This window comes from Vicugna pacos, chromosome 1 (assembly GCF_048564905.1).
Source record: "Vicugna pacos chromosome 1, VicPac4, whole genome shotgun sequence".
NCBI lineage: Eukaryota > Metazoa > Chordata > Mammalia > Artiodactyla > Camelidae > Vicugna > Vicugna pacos.
Genome location: NC_132987.1, coordinates 59,863,000 through 59,884,291, shown reverse-complemented (window position 1 = coordinate 59,884,291; position 21,292 = coordinate 59,863,000). Strand labels below are relative to the sequence as shown.

General features: G+C 41.2%; 1 protein-coding gene across 8 annotated transcripts; it reads right to left on the bottom strand.

The window, feature by feature from the left end:
- Window positions 1-1,083: 1,083 nt before the first annotated feature.
- Window positions 1,084-19,735, bottom strand: PLAAT1 (phospholipase A and acyltransferase 1). Of its 8 annotated transcripts, none has more exons than XM_072965185.1 (5): window positions 12,159-12,425; window positions 11,729-11,837; window positions 10,992-11,130; window positions 7,328-7,596; window positions 1,312-1,565 (listed from the first exon to the last, which is right to left on the bottom strand). In XM_072965185.1, the coding sequence occupies exons 3-5, from the start codon at window positions 11,128-11,130 to the stop codon at window positions 1,464-1,466; spliced, it is 510 nt and encodes a 169-aa protein (XP_072821286.1). In that variant the 5' UTR covers window positions 11,729-11,837; window positions 12,159-12,425; the 3' UTR covers window positions 1,312-1,463. The 8 variants fall into 8 exon arrangements, with proteins under 8 accessions (XP_072821485.1, XP_072821286.1, XP_072821327.1 ...); XM_072965226.1 differs by having other exon boundaries at window positions 11,729-11,867; window positions 12,263-12,425; XM_072965384.1 differs by lacking the exon at window positions 1,312-1,565 and adding an exon at window positions 1,084-1,273 and having other exon boundaries at window positions 11,729-12,425.
- Between the last annotated feature and the right edge of the window lie 1,557 nt (window positions 19,736-21,292).

Sequence of the window (21,292 nt, the reverse complement as noted above, 5' to 3'; positions counted from 1 at the left end):
AGAAGAGCAGTGGAGGAAGAGAGAGTTTAGGGGTTACATGGAAACAGAATTGGTGTCATAAGAAAGGGAAAGGGTTAAAATGTGACAAGGAATATATGTATGTTCATGTATAACTGAAAAACTGTGCTCTACACTGGAATTTGGCACAACATTGTAAAATGATTATAAATCAATAAAAAACGTTAAAAAAAAAAGGGAAGGGTTAGTCAGGGAACAGGAAGAGATGGGGTCTCTACTGGCCCTGATTGTAGCACATGACCCCTTCTGTTATGATTATTCTTAACCCTGCAATTAGATTGTAAAGTATTTCTGGCCCTGGAGTAAAAGCTAACTCAGCTCAATAAATGCAAGACTTTCACTGAGGCCTCTATTTAGTGACTTTATCCACCATATTCCTAGTCCCCTCATTGCACCCCCATCCCCTGTTGCTTACTTGTACTTTCCCTTTATTCAAAGCCATGCTTTTAATGACAGCACAAGAAGGATGTCATTGGCTGGAAGAGTGGTTTTCAGCATAACATTATTAATGTCTGATTTAATTCCGGAGTACAGAGACCTGCATCCACTTTTCCCCACCTGCTGCCAACAAGAATTCCACTGGACAGGTATGAAAAAGTAGTTTGTTTCATTCAACACGTAATCAATAAAACGCAAGAATAAAATCATGACACTCCTTGACTTAAGAGTAAAAGCCTTCAAAAGTAACACGGGATGTTGTTTTCTAAATACGGCACCTTAAACCTACATTGAATGATCTCCTGCTAAGGTTAAAAGGGTCAAACTTGAAATACTTCAAAATCCAGAGGGAACAAAGGTGTCTGCAGAAGCCACAGCCCACTCTTACTTGTCACATCCTCCTGACAGATGAGCAGCTTCCAGGGAAATCACTGGATCTGAAACACTGGAGCAAGCCCCCTTTCTCCCATTCACGCCCGCCACCATCTACACAGGAGCCAGGAGGTGGGAGTGCACCCTCAGATGGCTTATGGATCAAAGTTCCTCAAGCTGCCTGATGAAATGCTGAATTTCCCAGTTTCTTCTCTCACCAGAAAAGGACTATGAATTTTATATCAACCCAAACAATTTGAGGTTCTTAAAATTTCTTTCAAAATCACATATAAAAGGGTCTTCATCCCTCCAGCAAATATAAAATAGCCACCCTCAGGGGAAAGGACAACAGTATTTACAGAAGATAAAACTATGATGTGACTTTAAGATCCTCTGCTGGCCACTCAAGTGGCTCCTGCTTCTTCGTTCAGCTGCCACAGCAGATCTATGTTAAGAGGGAGAAAAATGTCCATGGTTCAGTGATGAGATAATACCAGTAAGCAATTTATTAAAGAGCCTGCCATCCATCACTGGAATTTGAAACAATAATGATGCATTGAAAATAAGTATTCATCCCAGGTTTTTTTGTTTTTTCCCCTCGCAAATTCCTTCAGCTCCAATATCTCTTCGGTAAATTAATAGTATTTTGCTCTTAGTTTTTTTGGAAACAAGCCCAGGAATGAGAAGGCACCAGCAGCAGCCATCACAAACCCAATGGTACTTATTGCTCGGTTGGCCTATAGGGAAACAGGAAACAAACAAAAACCACATCTTACTCTAAAGGCATCTGAGTGTCCTAAACCCCAGCTTTTGCTTGTTTCCTAAACCAAAGACCCATTTTAATGTATAATAGATGAATTTAAGCTCAATGCAAAATTAAAATTCCTGGGAGGATGAAATGAATTTATAATTATTATGATTATGACAAAGATAAAAATACACATAAGTATATATTCTTCGTATCTTTATAGCCCCCGACAGTTTATAAATTCATTAAGCCATGATTCCTACTAATCATCATAGTCCATTAGGAGGTAGCATTACTCCTGTTTTGTACAACTTGAGAAGTTAAGAGTGATTTGCCTGAGGGAGGTTGTATTACCAAGATGTTTAGGTATAGTTTAGTCTTGAACCATGTTCTCCTCCTACACAACTTCTATCCTCTAAACACACGTTGGTTTGGTTCAGTCTATACCAGGGTGAATATCTTGTGTCTGCATGTGTGTGTGTGTGGGTGGATGGGTGAGTGTGCACATGTGCACGCGTGTGTGTGTTCCGTGACTTAATCTCTATTAGAAAAATAATCAGGGGTGTGATCTGAGCTAAATACCTATAGACTCTTATTTGGTAGATACGCTTTTTATTCTGATAAACTTCAAGAGAAGTCAATACTGGTGTTAACTATTGTATCAAAATTAATTTGTCATGTAGACAGACTAAAATAAACCACTCGCAAGCTCAACTGTTCATAAAGGAGTTCAGGCATTTACAGCTTTAAGGATATTAATCATCATCATGATGAGGGATCTGATGAATATTCATGATTTCATGGCACTCAATTCATATTGCCTTCCATCTGCATGGGTCTGAGTGCAATTTTATGACCCCAAGGTCACATTCTGATACTTCAGAGTCATCAGGTATTCTGAAAACAACAGTTGCTCTCTGGGATTTCAGAATCAGGCTTTCAAATAAAGCAAAACAGTTTTCCTAAATGACTCTGGGGACCAGCCCAAATGCTGGGAAGCCTGACCCAGCCCACACTGGAGCACACCCTCCCTCTAACCCTCAGCCCTCCACCACTGAGCCTGCTGCCCCCACATGCCACATAATGCTCCCTCCCCAACTGCAGCTTCCCTGTGGGGAACAGCAAAAAGGACAGAAGCACCATGGCAGGAGTATTCCTTTCATTACACATCCTGCTGTCTGTAGGAACAAGGTCTGTAATTGTTACCCCCCACTCTGCCACCACCCCTGTTGCCAGGGAGGGTGATGCTGGCAAACAACTGAAAAATCCTACCTTAGGTTACAATTCTGATTTCCTTTATTTGGTTGGTTGATTATTCATTTTATTGTAATTTTTAATTAGTTGCACCCTTAACTGTTTTCCAGGAGAGAGTCAGAATTCACTACAGCACAGAGCTACCCCCAGATCACAGGGGGAGCAAAAAGAGACTGGGAGATAAAAAAGATACTGGATAAAATTCCAAAGCGGGGCAGAATCAATAATCAGGGATCAAGAATTAGAGACCAAGCCCAACCCTCATGCAATCCCAGGAGGATGCTGAGGTCCCAGGCAGTCTGATACAGGAAAACGTGGCAGGCGATGAAAAAACAGAAAGGTGTGACTGGTATCTTTAAACAGAGGTGTCACATGGCAGCAGAGGACAGCCCTGGGAAAGGCAGGATCCTGTGGGTGGGGTGGCCCCAGTTAGATGCAGACTTAGCCCCCTGGGTATCTTTCAGCCACTAGAAACGTAACACGTGAGATAAATCCCATAAATCTAAGAGGACAGACAACTTGATTCTAAATCAAAATTCCCTGAGATAGCACAGGCCAGATACAATTGTAACAGACCACTTCCAGCATGCAGTTTCCCAAATCTTCAGCATTTTTTTATATCAAGTTGTATTCTAAAGGGGAAAAAAAATCCCATGCAATTTGGACAGTTCCTTAGAGTTATCTGTAATGGATCTGACCTGCAAGATTATAACATTCCAGGTGATGTTGAACCAGTCTGCATGAGAGCTTTTACTTCATGGCTTACTTAAGATTACAAGATCAACAAATCCTATTCTGCACGTTTCTTCCTTTACAGGGCTTTGTGTGTGTGGGCTGTAATACAGGCCTCATTCTGAGGATCCATAGACGCCCAGTGAAAACGTTAGCTAACTGAAGCAGCTGGGTCCAGGTATCAGTGCAGCTGGTCAAAGATGACTATAGGGTTTATCAAAATGCTTTGGCCCCCAAAACTGTAAGGCTGCAGTCCTATGCAATGAAAGACAGTCAGGGTGTACTGTGTGTCAGCTTGCCCAGGCCCACTCGAGGGTGCTGCCAACTTCCCACAAAAATACACACATTTTAATAACCTGTTAAGACTTTAACAGTGAGAAATGTTGACTTGAGAAATTTTTTATAATACAGAAAAGACAAGCCACAGGCTGGGAGAATACACTTGCAGAAGACATATTTGATAAAAGACTGTTATTCAAAATATGTGAAGAACTCTTAAAACTCAACAACATGAAAACAGGCAAGCAACACAATTAAAATTGGGCAAAAGATCTCAAGAGACACATCACTGCATATGATATGCAGCCAGCAAATGAAAAGATGTTCAACATGATACATAATTTAAGGAACTGCGAATTACGACAATGGAATACCACTATTTACCTATCAGAATGGCTAACCTCCAAAACACCAGTAACACCAAATCCTGCAGAAGATGTGGAGCAACAGGAACTCTCATTCATTGTTGGTGGGGATGTGAACCGGGAAAATTACTTAGAAGGCAATTTAGCAGTTTCTTACAAAACTAAACATACTCTTATCATATGATCCAGCAATCATACTCTGTGGTATTTATCCAAATGAGTCAAAAACTTACATCCACAAAAAAGCCTACACACAAATGTTTCCAGCAGCTTTATTCATAATTAACCAAAACTTGGAAGCAACTAAGATGTCCTTCAGCAGATGAGTAGATAAATAAACTATGGCGCATCCAAGACAATGGAATATTATTCATTGATAAAAAGAAATGAGCTATCAAACCATGAAAAGACATGGAGGAATTTTAAGTGCATATTGCTTAGTATGATGTCAACTATATGACATTCTGGGAAAGGTAAACTACAAGGCAGTAAAAAAAAAAAATCAGTGTTTGCCAGATGTTTAGGGGAAGGGAGAAATGATAGGCAGAATATAGAGGATTTTTAGGGCCAGGAAATTATTCTGTACGATATTGTAATGATGGATACATGTCATTATGTATTTGTCAAAACGCACAGAATGTACAACACAAAAAGTGAACCCTAATGTTAACTATTTTAGAGGAGGAAATTTTTTTCTTTACCCATTTAAGTTCTAGGCTGAAGCTCTACAATATGAAACATTAACAAGAGGAAAATAAACAGAAGTTTATTACCATGTACATCTCATATACACATGGGAGAAATTCAGGGAAGAGTAACTCAAAGAGGTGGCTTAGAATTCAGGCTTACATAGCATCTTCAACAAAAAACAATAAATTTGTAGAGAAACAACAGGACAAAGGAAAGTGGTTCACCTTCCAAGGGCTGCAAACTGTGGGAAGGTAAACAGACAGCAACTAGTGGTGGACAGAAGCTAGCTAGTGTTTTGTCGTGTGGATTCCTCTGGTGCCCTCTCTAGGCTGATATGGGTCTTACATTAACCACTGATTGTCCCTGATGGTTCACTTCTGTCCTTCCTGGTAGCGAGAGAAGGAGGGACATCCTTGAAAACTTATGTACTGATTTTAGGCAACTAGGGGGAGGGCAAGGAGCTTCTTTTTTTTTTTTTATCTGCTTCTTTTCAATTGCCTCTCAATTGCTCAAAATAATCCTTATGCCAAAGTGACAAATTTGGGGGTAGCATATTCTAAAAAATAAAACCTATTCATTTCTTTAAAAATACAGAAAAGTACAAAGAAGAAAAAGATGGAGCCATAATACTTCCATCTTTCTAACTTTCCATGTATTTATAGTTTTTTAAGTTGGGGAAATACATAACCATTCTCCAAGGAAACTGTTCCATGCTCGAGACCCCTAAGACTTAAAAGGCATCCAAAAAATGAATCTAATACTAGCTATTATCAGTACTAACACTATCAATTATTGATAGTAATAAAAATAATAATTCAAAGGCTAAGTTTCTGTTAGATCACCAGCGATCCTCAACAAAGATCTATAAAATTGCTAGATACTGAAATTAAGCATAGTATCTTTGAAAGCACACCTTTCGTCGGCATGGAGAATGTGTAATACAGTATGCCAAGAGACTTTTAAAATCTCCTGCAAGCTACAAAACCATCTCGGTTTATAGATTAGGAAACTGATAAACAATGTGCCCACAATGTGCCCAAAGTCATCCCCCTAAGGAGTGGTGAAGATGGAATTCTAGCTCAGATTAGCAAATTCCAAAGCTTAGGTGTGTTCTTAAGTTTGTCACTATACTATATTCATCAGAAACTTCTGAACATGGTTCTACTATTTGTTGAAAAGTGGTTAATTTCTCCTTGCTCTTGATCTGGATATGAAAGGTGAAAAGATGATAGATTACAAGTGAGAGTCAAAGCAAAAAGATGGCTCTAATTCTTTTTAATGTAGCTACATTTTAAAAATTGCTGATTGAGTGTGGTGGACAACTGTATCAGTAACAAAGGAGAGGGACACACTCTATTTCCCAGCTACACCACTAGTTTTCAATGCAAAGGTGAGCGGAAACTTGTGTGTATGTCCTCTGTGTTTTGGCTCAGAAGCAATTTATGGTGAACAAAATGTGAACAGAACATTCATTATGGTAATGTATTTCCTAATAAAAATGAATTTCCAATTATTTCTTAATAAAAACAAATGTGTCCTTTCACTATGTTCCGTCTCCCATTTCCCCAAGCTTTCGTGAGAAGATTTGTAACTTCATCCCTTAGCATAGACATTTTTATATAACAGATCCACCAGTTCAAGATACTGGAAGCCTTTATATATTTATTCTCTTATACCACTTTAATAAATCCTTAGGTGAAACCATCAATGATGGAATTGGATTGGTGGGAAGATAAGCAGGGAAGGGGCAACTGAATCCAGCTGCTTTCAGTGAGGAATCTGCCATGCCACAAAACAGTGATGGTAAATAAGAAAACTGTAAGCTACTTTACAAATAAAGTCAACTAATTCACTAAAAATCATCCAAAAGCTCTATAATGAATCAAAGGATCTGTTTAAAAGCACAACATTTTTTTGAAGCCAGCATAGCAGGGAAACAGAAGACATTTACAAACCCACCAAGATATGGCATCATTATCTCAGCTTCTATCAGCTAATGGAAGAGAATCTCAGTAATACCATCTAATTCTTGGCAAGTGAACTCCCAATCAAAACAGTCAGTATTCTTTTCCAGCATATTCTTTTCAGTTTATGAAGTTACTGATTTGATTGCTGTATGGTGGGGTGACGGGAAAACAATGGAGGGACAGGGAGCAATAAGATGGAGAGAAAGCAATGGTCTGGATTTTGCTTCAAGTCTCTTCTAGCCCCAAATTCATGCTATGAATGTTCTAATCTCAGTTGGGTCATTAACTTGCTGAATGCCCTTGGCCCCCCCCCCCTTGATTCTCTTCTTTGTCCTTCAGTGTTCTCATATTTTCTTGTTCTTTTCAATTTGTTTGAGACCTAAGAACTTTATCATAGTCAGCAGTTGTTGTTTTTTTTTTTTCCCCACTGTAAGAAACTTCTATTTCTCCCAAAGAAAACTCACCTGCTCTGAAATGCCTTCTCCGTAGCGGAGCAGGGTCACAAAATGCTCACAGTTGTTGACAAACACGTCATACTCCACCTCCTGTCCAATGACAAACTCTGACCTCTGCATGACCTCTTCCACGGGGAGGGGGCTGTACGTTTCATCGTATTTATTGTTTATTCTGTATGTGTCATCTCCCACAACATCCTTCAAAAGCTGCATCTTCACCAGGGCCTTTCTGCTGAACACAGACTTGGCGCTTGTAAATGACGCGGGGACGCCATCCGCTGTAAGGAGAATTCTGGTTAGCAAGATGAAGCGACCCGGCCCAGGGGACCGCAATGCCTTCCTAACCCATCCTCAAACCAGAACCCACTTTATCTTTCTAACCTTAAACACTCGTGCTCTAATTTATCAATCACACTTGTTCAGTTCTGTATGAGTGAGAACAGAAGAAAACTTTTTGAAAATGTACATCACTGGGTGTGAAAACTCTACCCATTCTTGAGGAGTAAGCTCTCTCTCAGTTGGTATTATTACTAGGGATCTTGGCATATGTTTCTAACATAACATGGATAAGACCATTGCCTCCTTTTCTGTAAGGCAGCTGCCTTTTCAGCATTTGAATCCTTTCCAAACTAATACCATTGGGCTTCAGCACTCATCTTGCATCTAAGCCACACTCTTTACCCCCATCTCTGCATTTACACTTGTTCTTCCAACAAGGCTTCAACTTGAAACTTGCACGCGACCCCAGTCTTCTAAGGGGTCAGCTAGGGTCAGCCTGGGGCCCTGCCTTTGTCTTGCTAGTTCTTTGAGCCAAGAAGCTAAGTCCTAACATTAAACCTAATGCAGCAGACACTGTCCACTGTATGTGGCCCCTTCCAGTGCCCTACCTACCTGTTACAACACCCCATACCCTACCACTCCATCTGCATCCTGGCCTGCCGGGGCTGGAATCTGATGCTGGACAAATGATTCCTCAGCGTTCAGCTTTAACGCCAGGCCCCAGGCCCTCTCCATCCGCTCAAGACTGCTATTCTTGGCCACCGTCCACGTAAAGCGTGGGATGAAGGGTCTCTGTATAACCAGCGTCTAAACACGTTTCCTTTCCACTCCTCTTTTTTTTCTGTCCTCCAAACTCCTTTTCACTGGCACGGCATTTCCAGGTAATACCTAACACATTGAAAGTTCTTCCATATTACAAGTTCATAGGACACATATATTCTAGTTAGAATCATTAAGCTTCTTTTTTTGACTAGTTTGACGCAATCAATAGACAGATGAGAAAATTGAAGCTTGGGGAGATAAAGTGGTTTACAGAATATCTTATGAGTAATTAACAGAAGTGTGATTTTAATTTCAGTCTACAAGATCAAAGCTCAGTGCTAGAACCACATTAATATGCAGCTAGACGTGAAAATAAGGAAACAGGACAGAAACCTCATATTATTTTCCAAATGTGAAAACTGCAGAGCTAATGTAAAGAACTGCTTCTTGCTAATCACTAGAGTCTGCAGAATGAGCAGTTCTGTATCATAAATGTTGTTTTAGTCACCATTTCCATTTCCAGAATTCTAGAATAAGAGGCAGATATCTCAAGACATTGCAAAAATCATTTCATTAAAAATTCTCAGCTCTCAAGATAGTAAGATTTAGGCTTATAAACACATTTTTAAAAAGCATCTCAAGGAAAAATATGCTCTAGTCTATTTGTTATTTGCATACAGCGTTTTCTTAATTTGTGCTCATTTCTAAACATCTAGAAAATACAGAAAAATACAGCATAAACACGTAAATATGAATCACCCATTATCCTGCCATCCAGAAATAACTACGATTATTATTTTGATGTACTTCTACTGTCTTTTAGTATCACACGTATGTGTGCGTGTGTGTGTATTCACATGTAGCTGTAGATACATATGATTTCTTTGCAAACCCGGTATCATATTACATATTGCCTTTTTAGTCTGGAATTTTCAAATAACTATCATACAAGACCATCTTGCATGCAATTAAAAATGTCTAGAAATGATTTTCAGCTCTTAAAGGGGCTACTGTTTTTGTCTACCTAGCACCTATCTTAATACCACTTCTTTCTTTCTGGAAAAGACTTTGTCTAGGCCACTCAGACTATCCCATTCTCGTGGGCACAGTGATGGTTCAGTGAGGGACACGGGACCCACACTGGACAATTAGAGTCATTCTCCATGATTTTTCTAACTGCAACAGGCAAGAATTGGCTCTCTCCTGTTGAGACTATAAGTATGAGAGCTGAAGGATGCTTATGGTCAACAATTCGGCTTCTTAGAGCGACATAGCCTGGAATAATGAAGACAAGATATAGAAAAAAATGCAGACGTAGGGTGAAGAGCTGTTGACAGTGTTCAAACTCCTGGATCCAGGCATCTCTACCCTTTCTGTAGTTTCCTTCGGTGAGGCAATGAATCTGCCTCTTTGTTTAAGCTAATTTGAATTTGATGTATGTTACTTGCAACTAAAATATTCTGCCAGACACAGATACCTAATATTCTGTGGCTAAATCATAATTCATCTCACCATTTCCTCACTGAACATTAATCCATTGTCTATTTTTGTAACCATTATAAATGAGATAGAAGGGAACACTCCCATACGCAAATGTTAAAGAAATATCTCTAAAAATATTTCCCAAGAATAGATTAGTAGAAATAAAAGTACAAGGTCAGAGCATATGAATTTCTTTAAGACTCAATACATATTATTAAATCATTTTTGTGAACGATTTTGTCAAGTTATAGTTCTATCAACAATATCATTGTGTTCACTTCATTGTACCTTTATCAACACTGATTGTTAACCAAATTGTTAAACTTTGCTAACATGAGAGGCATAAAACCTGTCATTTTATTTTATAATTCTTACATGACTAAAAAGTCGAAACCTTTTAAAATGGGTTTGGGTGTTTGCTATTCATGTTTTAAAGACTGTTCACAATTTTTAACCCATTTGTTTGTTGGGATTCTGGTGTTTGCTGTCCCCTCAGCATAAGAAATTCTTTCCTCAAACAGCAGGTCCTGGGTTTCCTTGCCTCTTTCGAGCTGTTTCTCAAATGTTATTTTCCCATGAGATTTTCCTGCCCAGCTCATTTAAAACTACTACAGCACTCCACAACTGCCCAGCACGTCCTATCCTGCTCCTATGATTTATTTTCTCCACATCACTTATCTCTAATCTAACGTTGCTTTCTGTATTTGGTTTATGGTCTCTCTCTCTCTCCTTCCACTAGAATGTAAGCCCCTCTGTGCAGGGAGACTTACGTATCCCCCGCATCTAGAACAGCATTCGGCACATACTGGGAAATTCAAAAACAGATGTTGAATAAATTGAAATAATCTACTTGTATGATGTAGAAAGACACTGACTCTTGTCATGTTTGTGGCAAATATTTCCTCCAGCTGATTATTTACTTTTTAATTGTGTTTTTTTTTTAAATACAAAGGGTTTAAAATGTCAATTGTAATTGGCTTTTGGGATTTGTTCAATGCCACTTTCGTCTTAGAATGTCCTTCCATAACCCTAGATCAGCTGGATTTACAGACTTTCTACATTTTATTTCTAGTTTGTTTTACTTTTCATGATGCCTTCTTATAACAAGAAAATGAAAAAGCTCCCATGGGCTTCTGGAAACAAACCTTACCTAGAGGTGCTATGTTGATAACATACCCATCACCCAAGTACAGCGCCCAGTGCTGATAGCCAGGACGGAACACTTCAATCAAGTCCCCTGGCTGAGGGTTGCCAGGATAGCTCAAACTAAAGCAATCATTAAACGCCATCTGCAATGACAGATACAAAGAAGATCTAGCTGATATGACTTGTCAAGAGAAAATCAGTTAAGATTTCCATACAAACATAAGAATAGAGAATTTACTGGGATTGCGTTCCTTATTAAGACTTAGATTCACACCACCGTCCTTTTCTTTGAATGATTCCAACACTGAATTGTGTGTGCACGTGTGGACAAGTAAAGAATTTGTCTGTTGCTTAATTTTCTACAGCAATGATTCTCATACTGATTAACCCCAGGGTGATTTTATTATAATAAGCATTTATAATTCTTTCTTTAAATCCAGAAGTTCATGGATAATATAATTTACCTATACACTAAATTTCAAATGTTAACATGATGTCCTATTTGGAATAGAAAGAGGAAGCCAATTTATAAAAAATACTTGTTTTACTATGTAAATGCTCAGTTTATGACTACACAAAAAATATAATAAAGCACTCTGCATGAAAAGGTCAGGATTCAGAAGTAGATCAGAAGTTTTTCAGCCTTTCATATAGCAGCATAGTAAAATCAAAGAGCAGAGGTATGAATAGACACTAATATTCTGTGCAAAAAAAAAAAAAACTTTGTATTGCAAAACTTACTCTGTTTTTTAATTTAAGCACACATAAGTTCCAGGCTCAGATGAGAGGCCAGCCAATTATCCAAGCATACTGTAGGACACAGGACCTTTCTTCCTTGTGCCAAACTGTGCTGTGCAGGTACAGGCACCCTGACCTCCCCCTGAAACCGTATACAAGTCCGTGTCCCTGTCCTTTGTAGTAAAAGGCTTTTGCTTTAGTCTCCCAGCCCTCCCCTGAGTCTCAAAAGGCTGAGCCAAGAGTTAACGATTAGGAAATATGAAGAGGTGGAAACAAAGGATAGCTGTTGGGAAATAGGTAACAATTTAGACTATAAATCAGACACCTGGCAGAGTCACCTAACTCCTAGTTCCCTGAAAGATACAAATGTCTGGCACGCATTGCTAAGTTGTTTTCACAGGAAGAAGACCCCCATCAGGTAGAAACTGCTGACCTGGAGCACGGAGACCCCAGACCGACCAAAACCAAATTAATGATGTTCAAGGTTTCACTTTGATGCCAACCAATCTGAGAATTGAGCACAGGCTGATCACATACCCTGTGGTCCCCTCCCTCACATTGCCTTTAAAAATCCTTCTCTGAAAGCCATGGAGGATGCTGGGCCTTTTGAGAATAAGCTGCCCACTCTCCTTGCTTGGTGCCCTGCAATAAATACTTTATTTTCCTTCACCACAACCCGGTGTCAGTAGATGGCTTTGCTGCACACCCAAATCCAGGTTGGGTGACACGCCTACTAAACACCAGCAAATGCCCTTTGTCATTGTGACATCACAAACACCCCACAGATCTCCATCTCTCCCCAACTGCCCCGCTTAATGTCTGATCTCATTTCTGATTCCTGAAACAGTGCAAGCTGGTTGATGCAGATGCGGGATGAACAACTTGGAAGGTTGGGGAGTTCACCATATTGATGAATTTGTCTGAAAATTCTCAGTTTGGTGAAATTTTTCCCTTTTAAATCAATCCTTTTTAGAAAGAACACATAAGTCCCTGATGGAACATTACATTTTCTATGCATAGCATCAAAGTAGAATGACTTAGCAAGAGGAAGTTGTGTCCATTCATTGATAATCAAAAGGAGATGTCGTGCTATGTCCATGTTGAATATCTAACTGGCAACAGAGTGTTTCCCAGCATCTCTCACTCTAATGTAGATACGTTCACTCATTTACAAAATAAATCCCAGTGCCAGAAAAGGAAACTTCCAAATCATCTAAATTATAATTATAATAGCATAGGCTAAGGGCTTGGGAATACAGATTATCATTTTCCTGGCATGCTAAAAGTCTTTTTTACAACAATTAATATAGGGAGGGTGTTTTCCCAAGTTATTCGTATGCCATCTGTTGAAAACTTCAATCATCATACTGTCACAGAAATGAGGCCAAAATGTAAGCTGTCCATCTGTCGAAAAATAACTACTAAAACAACTTTATGGAAACCATTAAGTCTAACCACCCTCTCAAATATGTTTGAGTCTTATTAATATGGCAGTTCACAAATTGGCCACATGGGCACTAAAAGGAAAAATAGATACTATACTACGATATAAACAAACACAATTCCCATGAATAGGAATCAGCAAGTACACACAGCTGCCAGCTAGCATTCAGAGACCTAGCCAAGCTTGCAATAATAACCACCACGAGGGGGAAGGTACGGCTCAAATGGCAGAGCGCATGCACGAGGTCCTGGGTTCAATCCCCAGTACCTCTCCTAAGCATAAACAAATAAACTCCATTACACCCCCCCAAAAAAAGCAACAACAATAACCACCATGTAACAGAGAGCGTTTTTGCAGTATAACTTTTTTTTCTCAAATGCACTATCTCAATTAACCCTAATTCATTCTTTAAAAGCCTACCATGATTTGAGTTTAGTATGTTATTATCCCATTTTACAGATAAGAAGTGATAGTAGCAAATGCTAACTTTTGGAAAATATCCACAGAAACCCTTATATTATAAAATACAGAAGAAAGAATAACTGGGCTACGTGTGAAAGATATGAGCTCTAATCTTAGGTCTTCCCCTGCCTACTTTTGTCACTCTGAGAAAGGCAAAATGCCTGAGTCTCAGTTTATATTCCTAAGAATATAGGACTAAGTGAAGTAAGTCAGAAAGAGAAAGACAAATATAATATCACTTACATGTGGAATCTAAAAAAAAAAAAATGACACAAGTAAACTTATTTACAAAACAGACTCACAGACACAGAAAACAAATGTATGGTTACCAAATGGGAAGGTGTACAGGGAGGGATCAATTAGGAGTTTGGGCCTTGCAGATACAAACTACTATATATAAAATAGATAAACAAAAGGACCTACTGTATAGCACAGGGAACTATGTTTAAATATCTTGTGATAATTTGTAATGAAAAATATACGTGTGTATATATATAAATGTGTATCTGAATCACTAGCTGTATACCAGAAACTAACTCAACATTGTAAATCAACTATACCTCAACAAAAAAATAATAATATTGAACTGAACTGTTTATCTCGAAAAGCTGTTGTTAACCTTTCATGAACTGGCTAGAAGCTGATGCAGGTGCTTTGTGAGCTGGCCAGAGCAGGGAGATGGTGGATGGCAGGGAGAGGTGGCTGTTTGTAAAGGCTGAGCGATGGGTTCATGGCTTACGTGTGGCTTTAGTTCCTTATCCTCACTTTCAACCACAACAATTCTGTGGAACAGATGATTCCACTGGAAATTTTTAATATATAAAACACATTTAAAATTCTGACATATCGTTTGCAAATCGACTTATGAAATGTAAGTGAGTTGATTTCATGAAACTCATTATAAAGAGGAATGGCTGAGTCACGAGGAAAACGTCTCAAATGCGTAACCTCTCAAGAAATTAAGGGAGAAGCATGAAGGCTAATGTGGAAGGGAAAAAGCTGATCTCTGACACCAAACACTTAGAATCACAGCAACGTACTGCGAAAAGGGACTTCAAATATTACCTAATCCACTGACCTCCACACTTGTTTTTAGCAGTGGGGTCCTGTATCAAACCAGATATTAGATAGACCCACAAAAAAATATAAAAACTATAAAACAGCCCAGTCCTGGACAGCGTCAGGGAAGGGCATGAGAGCCCCATCTGCTCCTCACTGCTGCTGCCTGAGGGCCCAGGACTTCTAGGCCTGGAGCTTGAATAACACCCATCTAGTCCTGGTCCAACCCTCCCATTCTTGAAACAAAGGAAACAGAGCCAGGCAGGTGATTTGAGTTGCCCAAGGTCATAGGCTATTTTTAAAAAGATTTTCAACAAATGGTGATGGAACAGTTAGAATTACACTGGGTTGGCGGGGGAATAACCTCAACCCATGTCTCACACCTCCTTAATCAAAAAGTAATTCAAAATAGATCATGGACTTAAATACAAAATGTAAAAGGAGAAAAACACATAGAATCCTCAGGATCCAGGGTGAATAAAGGGTTCGTAGACTTGATACAAAAAGTACTATCCATGAAAGAAAAAAGCCAACAATTCGACATCCTCAAAATTTAAAACTTTTGCAGCACAAAAGCCCCGTTAGAAGGACAAAAAGACAAGCTACAGAGTGGGAGAAAATATTTGAAAACGACATATCCGAGAAAGGACCAGTATCGAGAACACAGAAAGAACTCTCAAAACTCAGCAATTAAAAGCAAGGCATATAATTAGAACTTGAGGAAAAGACACAAAGACACATTTTATCAAACAGGAGTCACAGATATCAGTAAGCCAGGTTAAACATCGTTAGCTTTTAGGACAATGCAGATTAAAACCATGACAGCACTGCACACCTATCATAACAACTAAAATAAAACTCGGGGACCACAGAAAATGCTGGCAAGGCTGTGGAGCTAGTGATAACATAAAATGCTGCAGCCACTCAGGAAGCAGTCTGGGAATTTCTTTAAAACCTTAACTTGTAACTACCATGTGATCCAGCAATTGCGGTCCTAGGCATTTATCCCGGAGACTAAAGACAATGAAGACTTATTCGCACAAAACCTGTCCACAGATTTTACAGCATAATAACCCCAAAGTGGAAACTACTCAGATGACCTTCAGTGGGTGAACGTCAAACTGGGGTCAAGCCATACCACGGAATGCTAAGGAACAAACTGCTGATAAATCCAACAACGCAACCAGGGGGATTCTCCAGGGGATTATGCGGAGTGAAAAGAGCCAATGGCATGCCATGTTATGCATACGAGCCCATTTATATAGCATTCTGACCTGACCAAATGGTAGAAATGGAGAATAAATAGTGGCTGTCAGGGATCAAGGAAGTAGTAAGAAGGAAGTGGGTGTGACTATAAAATGGCAACATACGAGAGATTCTAGACGTGGTGGAAATGTTCTGTCTCCCCATGGAGTCCATGTCAGTAACCTGTTTGTGATATCATTGTGTGGTTTTGTAAGATGTTACCATTGCGGGAAACCGGGTAAAGGTACGAGGGATCTCTCTGTATTATTTCTTACGAGTGCATGTGAATCTAAAATTACATTTTAATTAAAATAAAAATTTTCATTCAAAAATAAAGATCAATTTTTCTACAGAGCACAGAAGAGGATCAACACATGGAAGTTAAATTGAGGCAGCTTTTAGCTGTCTATGAGGAAAATTTTTTCTTTTACTGAAGGTGATCGAACAACGGAATGGAGGCCCTGGTACAGATAGCAGTCTCCGTCAGGGTTGATGAAAGTAAGACCCCATGGCACTGGGTGGGGGCGCTGTAAGCGTGAGGAGGCCTTCTAAGGTCCCTTTCACCTCCAGGGTTCTCTCACTTTGTATCTCAGGACCTGTGCCAGGTGTGATCCTTGAACCAACACCACAAAGTAATACAATTATTTCTCCCATCTTAAAGATGAGGAACCTGACGTTCACAGTGGTTCAGGGATCACCCAAAGTCACACAGTGGGAAAGGGCAGAACCTACTTCTGGACTCAGGTTACCCTACCTCCAAAGGCAGGCTCCTCGTCCTAACTGCTTGTCCCCTAGAGCACTATACCACCTCCCTTGCTGGCATTTCTACAGCCCTGCTTGCACGCTGTTAGACTGCGTAGCAACTGTGAGCTGATTATTATGATCACCATTTTACAGATGAGGAGACTGAGGCTCAGATGAATTGTGTCAGAGCTAAAGTCACAGAGGTGGTACGTGACAGAACTAGAATTCAATTCCAAGTCTGTCTTCTTATTCCAGACTGTACGCTCCTCCTTGACACCACTGATTAACATGTTTAACCAAAGGAATCACTACTAAACAATATTTCATCTTTTCCCTCTTCTCAAATATTCATTAGACAGGGAAGCTGCAAAAGCATCCTAAATGTATATTTCATAAGCCAATACAGGAAGTTTTTAAACATTTATATGTAGGACCAGGGAGTAACAGGAAGTGGAGCGTTGGGGACCCCCTCCTCTTCTCCTGCAGGGAAGGGGTGGAGATGGGGCCAGAAGTATTTAGATGGTTCCCAGACTCATACCTTAGGAAAATGGCTAAAACCTGTCTGCTTGGGTGATTTGATTTACATGGATATCTACTCATTTCATTCAAGCACAAGTATGTCATGTAGGGCTTCATAAACATGATAGCACAGAGCCAATTAAAGATACATTTGTAAGTCCTCTGCAGAAATCTCTCTGTGTCACCTTTAAGGTAGAAACACTTCATTTTAGTTCATCTGCACAGAAATGTTTGACTAGTTTAAAACAAAGAGTGACATGAAGGTAAGGCTGTAATCTGTGTACAAGAAATTTCCCATTTCAGATGCCAAAACAAGCTGCCCGGTTTACAGTTCCCTGTTGGTCCCTGGGGATGCATCAAAAGAAATAACTGTAACCTGCACAGACAGGGACAGGCTGATTAACTGCTGCTCGGGTCCACGTGTTACAAGAATACTAAGAGCACTTTTTCACAAACTACTCCCAAGGATGCTATTGGCAGTCTGAAACACGATCACTGGCTATCCCTACAGTCCAACAGTCTCCCAATTCAATTTGGACTCTTTCCCACTCCAGCTGCATTTGTCATCCATAGCCCTGCCACACTGAGATGGCTCTATGAACCCCTGTGCTCCCAGATCGGCTAATTCACAGACCCTCAGAGCTGCAAGGATCCTTGGTCCAACATCCTTTCCCTACAGCGGAGGGATCCAGCTCCCAGCCAGGTGAACCATCCTCAGCCACTGCACTGTCATTCCCAGCTTGAAACCCCTCCCAGGCTCCCACTCCTGACTCCCCATCTTTCCCCCTCTGTAATCCTGGCCTCCCTATTCATCCCCACATTCTAGGCAAACCAAGCTATTATTCTTCAATCTCACCTGCAGCTGTGTTGCTAATACTATACCGAACCTTCTACCTGGAATGCACCACCCATTTCCAAATGCCCCCAAATGACCCGCTCTTAAAGATCTAGATCAGATATCACCAAGGTCTTCCTCCAGTCAGCCAGCAGTGACACAGAAGTGAGTCACCAGTGCTCCATTATCTTTCTAATGCCCATGGCGTTTCCTACACCTGTGTCAGCTACTGGTGTCTGGGGCTTTTCTCTTTTGCTCCATATGGAGGGCTGGTGCTTGTTTATCTCTACACCTTCCGTTTGCTGCAGAGTACCTGGCACAAATAACCACCGAGCTAATGTTTAATGAATGAAGTAATGAGGATCCAAGCCCAGGAGGACAGAGTGGCTGGGTTTTTCCAGCACAGAAATCATACTAATAGTTCTGAACGCCAAAGTGATATCACCATGCATAGTTCCAAAATCTAATATATTATAATAATAAATACTTGTATTATGATTATTCACATTCATTCCAATAAGGACAGTGGATAAGAAAGGCCCGGTACCCCAGTCCGGTTCTGCCACTGGATAGCTGTGTGACTTAGGAAAGCCTCTCTTTCCCCGTGGACTTGGTTCCCTTATTTGTAAAAACAGGGATATTGGTCAAATTAGATGCTCTCCACTGGTCCTCGGGGCTCTCTCATCGGACACTCGGCTCAGCAAGGCTGTCTGGGAGCCTAGAGTCCTCCCTCCCCATCCCCAGCACACCTCACTCTGAAGCCTGGCTTGTCCTCCCCCGCCGGTGGCAGCGGCGGGGGTCCTGGGTCGCCCCGGCCTCCCAGCCGCAGACCCTCCCGCTAGCGCTAGCGGCCGCGGGCCGACTCCATCTGCTCCCGGAGTTGGGCGCGGCGGCAGCGGCCGACTACTGGTTACCCAGGGCCGCCCTCCAGCGCCAGCGCCAGCGCCAGTCCCGCCGCGCGGAGACACCCCGGCGCCCTGATGCTGCTGCGCACGCGCGCGGCTCCTGCCGCCCCGGCCGGGGAACCTCCGCCTGCCTGCCTCCATCCCGCACACACCTCCGTCCCGTGTGCATCTCGAGGAGCACCGACAGGACACCTGCCCTCCACCGGTACTGACACAACACACAAACCCAACCGCCCAAGCGCAACCCCAGCGCGGTAACTAACCAAGGACACCCCTCCCTGCCTCTGGGACGTTCCTGCGCTGGTCTAGGCGCCGCGCTGGTGCACTTAACTCGTCTCGTTGAGCTCAGAAATTTTCCTGAACATGAATACAGACTGCATCCCCTAGAAGTGCTCTCCCTTCCACGTCCACACAAATTCCTTTAAGGCGGCAGAAAGGATCTTGGTCCCTGTGTCCCCAAGAAAGCCTCCCAGTCTTAGCTGAGGTAGGAGGAAGGACTGGCCTTAAAAACACCCCCGGCTTCCCACCACCACACACCTACAAAATGTGTGCTTGTGAGCCCGATCCAGCTCCCACGTCTGTAGGGACGCACGTGGACCCCCGCTCCCTTTGGACTCCTCCTTTTCACCACCCTCAAGTCTAAGACCAACTTCAGAAGTGGGAAGGGCTGGGGCGGGGAAAGGAGGAAGGAATGGAGCCAGAGAGGCGGCCTCTAGATCTCCAGGTACCCGTTTCTCCCACTGGGAAATTTACCTGGCTCCTGGTGAGGCCTTCGTTAAAGACAAGACTCCTTCAGGCAGCCCATTCTCCCCACCTCCCTGCCCTGCCCCTGAAAAAGATCTGGTTCTAGCTAGAGGAGGAGAGCAAGTCCCTTATTCAGCGTGACCTGGGTGCACGTGACAGAGCAAAGCCTAACTCACTCCGTTTCAGGCCCCGGGCCAGCAGAGGCCTCCAGGAATACAGCCATGTGAGTTTAAAAATACACCTGGGCATGAAGAGTATCCATTTTCTCCTTGCTAAAAACGGGAGGCCAGGAATACTAACCGACCAAGTAAGGAAGTCCTGGCGGACTGCTCAGTGAACTTTTTGAAGCGCAACACAGGACCTTCCTTCAAACAAGTCATAACCTAGATTTTTACTCTGATATAAATGGGCTATCGGCTAAAAGGAAGGATTTTTTCCCCCCTACTGATTCAAAGACTGAAATAGCTTTCTAATTGTTTGTTGTTTTTTGCCACAATGGGATAAGAACTACCTAAAGATGCAGCTGCCTTTATAAAGAATTTGGGTTCAGTGTGTGAAGGGTGAATCTGCATGGTTTGAAACTGGGGTCTGGCTTTGGTATCTCTGGAAACAGAGTAGCAGACATTAAAAACATGTGGGATCTGGATATATTTGTTGGTAAAGTGGAAACTGGAACACTTGAGAGGTTGTGGCTGTGTCTTTTATGAGTCAATATTTTTCTTGCCTGTTTCCTATATAATATATTTTTAGAGTTATAAACTGAATCAGATACACCTTTCAGTACCTTCTTAATGTCTCAAGAAAGAAAGCTATAAACATGCATTTGCTTTATGTTCCCCAACTATTTCAATTGAGTCATCACTGAAGGCAGTGGTTCATGATTTTATACAGGAGAGTTATTGTGAGCATTTATAAAGCCATCCTGCTTATGAGTTAAATTTATTATGTTTGCCAGGTTAATCTGTTTTCACTAATCGGACACTTAATCATCCGTTCTCCTCCTTGCATTATGGATTCATGAATGTGAACGAAGGAGGGTTGCTCAGTCAGGGCAAAATGATAAATTATCTTTTCATTTTGGGGGTATTTGTGATTAAATGCATCATGATAGAATTAAAATGAAATAAATCTTGTAATTTTACTTCTAGATCCCTGCCAGGTACAGGTAAAATGTTAAGAGTAAATTCAATTCGATGCCTGAATGGAATTTGTAGGAGAAAACAGAGAAAGCTTTGCGGCGCAGGAGAACTCTGAGTTTTCCCTTCACTCCTGAGATTGGAGAGGTGGTTAATCACTCAGCAGTACTCTACGGATGAACAACACAGAATTAAAATTTCCATCGAGAAAGAATGAGGAATTAGCCTCAGGCAGTAATAGCCAAAGTTTGTCTGAATCTAGAGTTGTAGTCCTGGGATCTCAAGGGCTGCACTTGGCATGTGATAGGAGCAGATGTTAGATTACAACCAAATAACCAGTTCCCATTATTTTGGCTATTATATTAAGGGAAGCACCACGTGGATGGCACCCTCAGTTGCTGCCTAGTGGGGTTGAAAGGGTTGAAACATATTGAAATAACCATAATGGAGCTACTTCAGTCATATTTGTTGTAA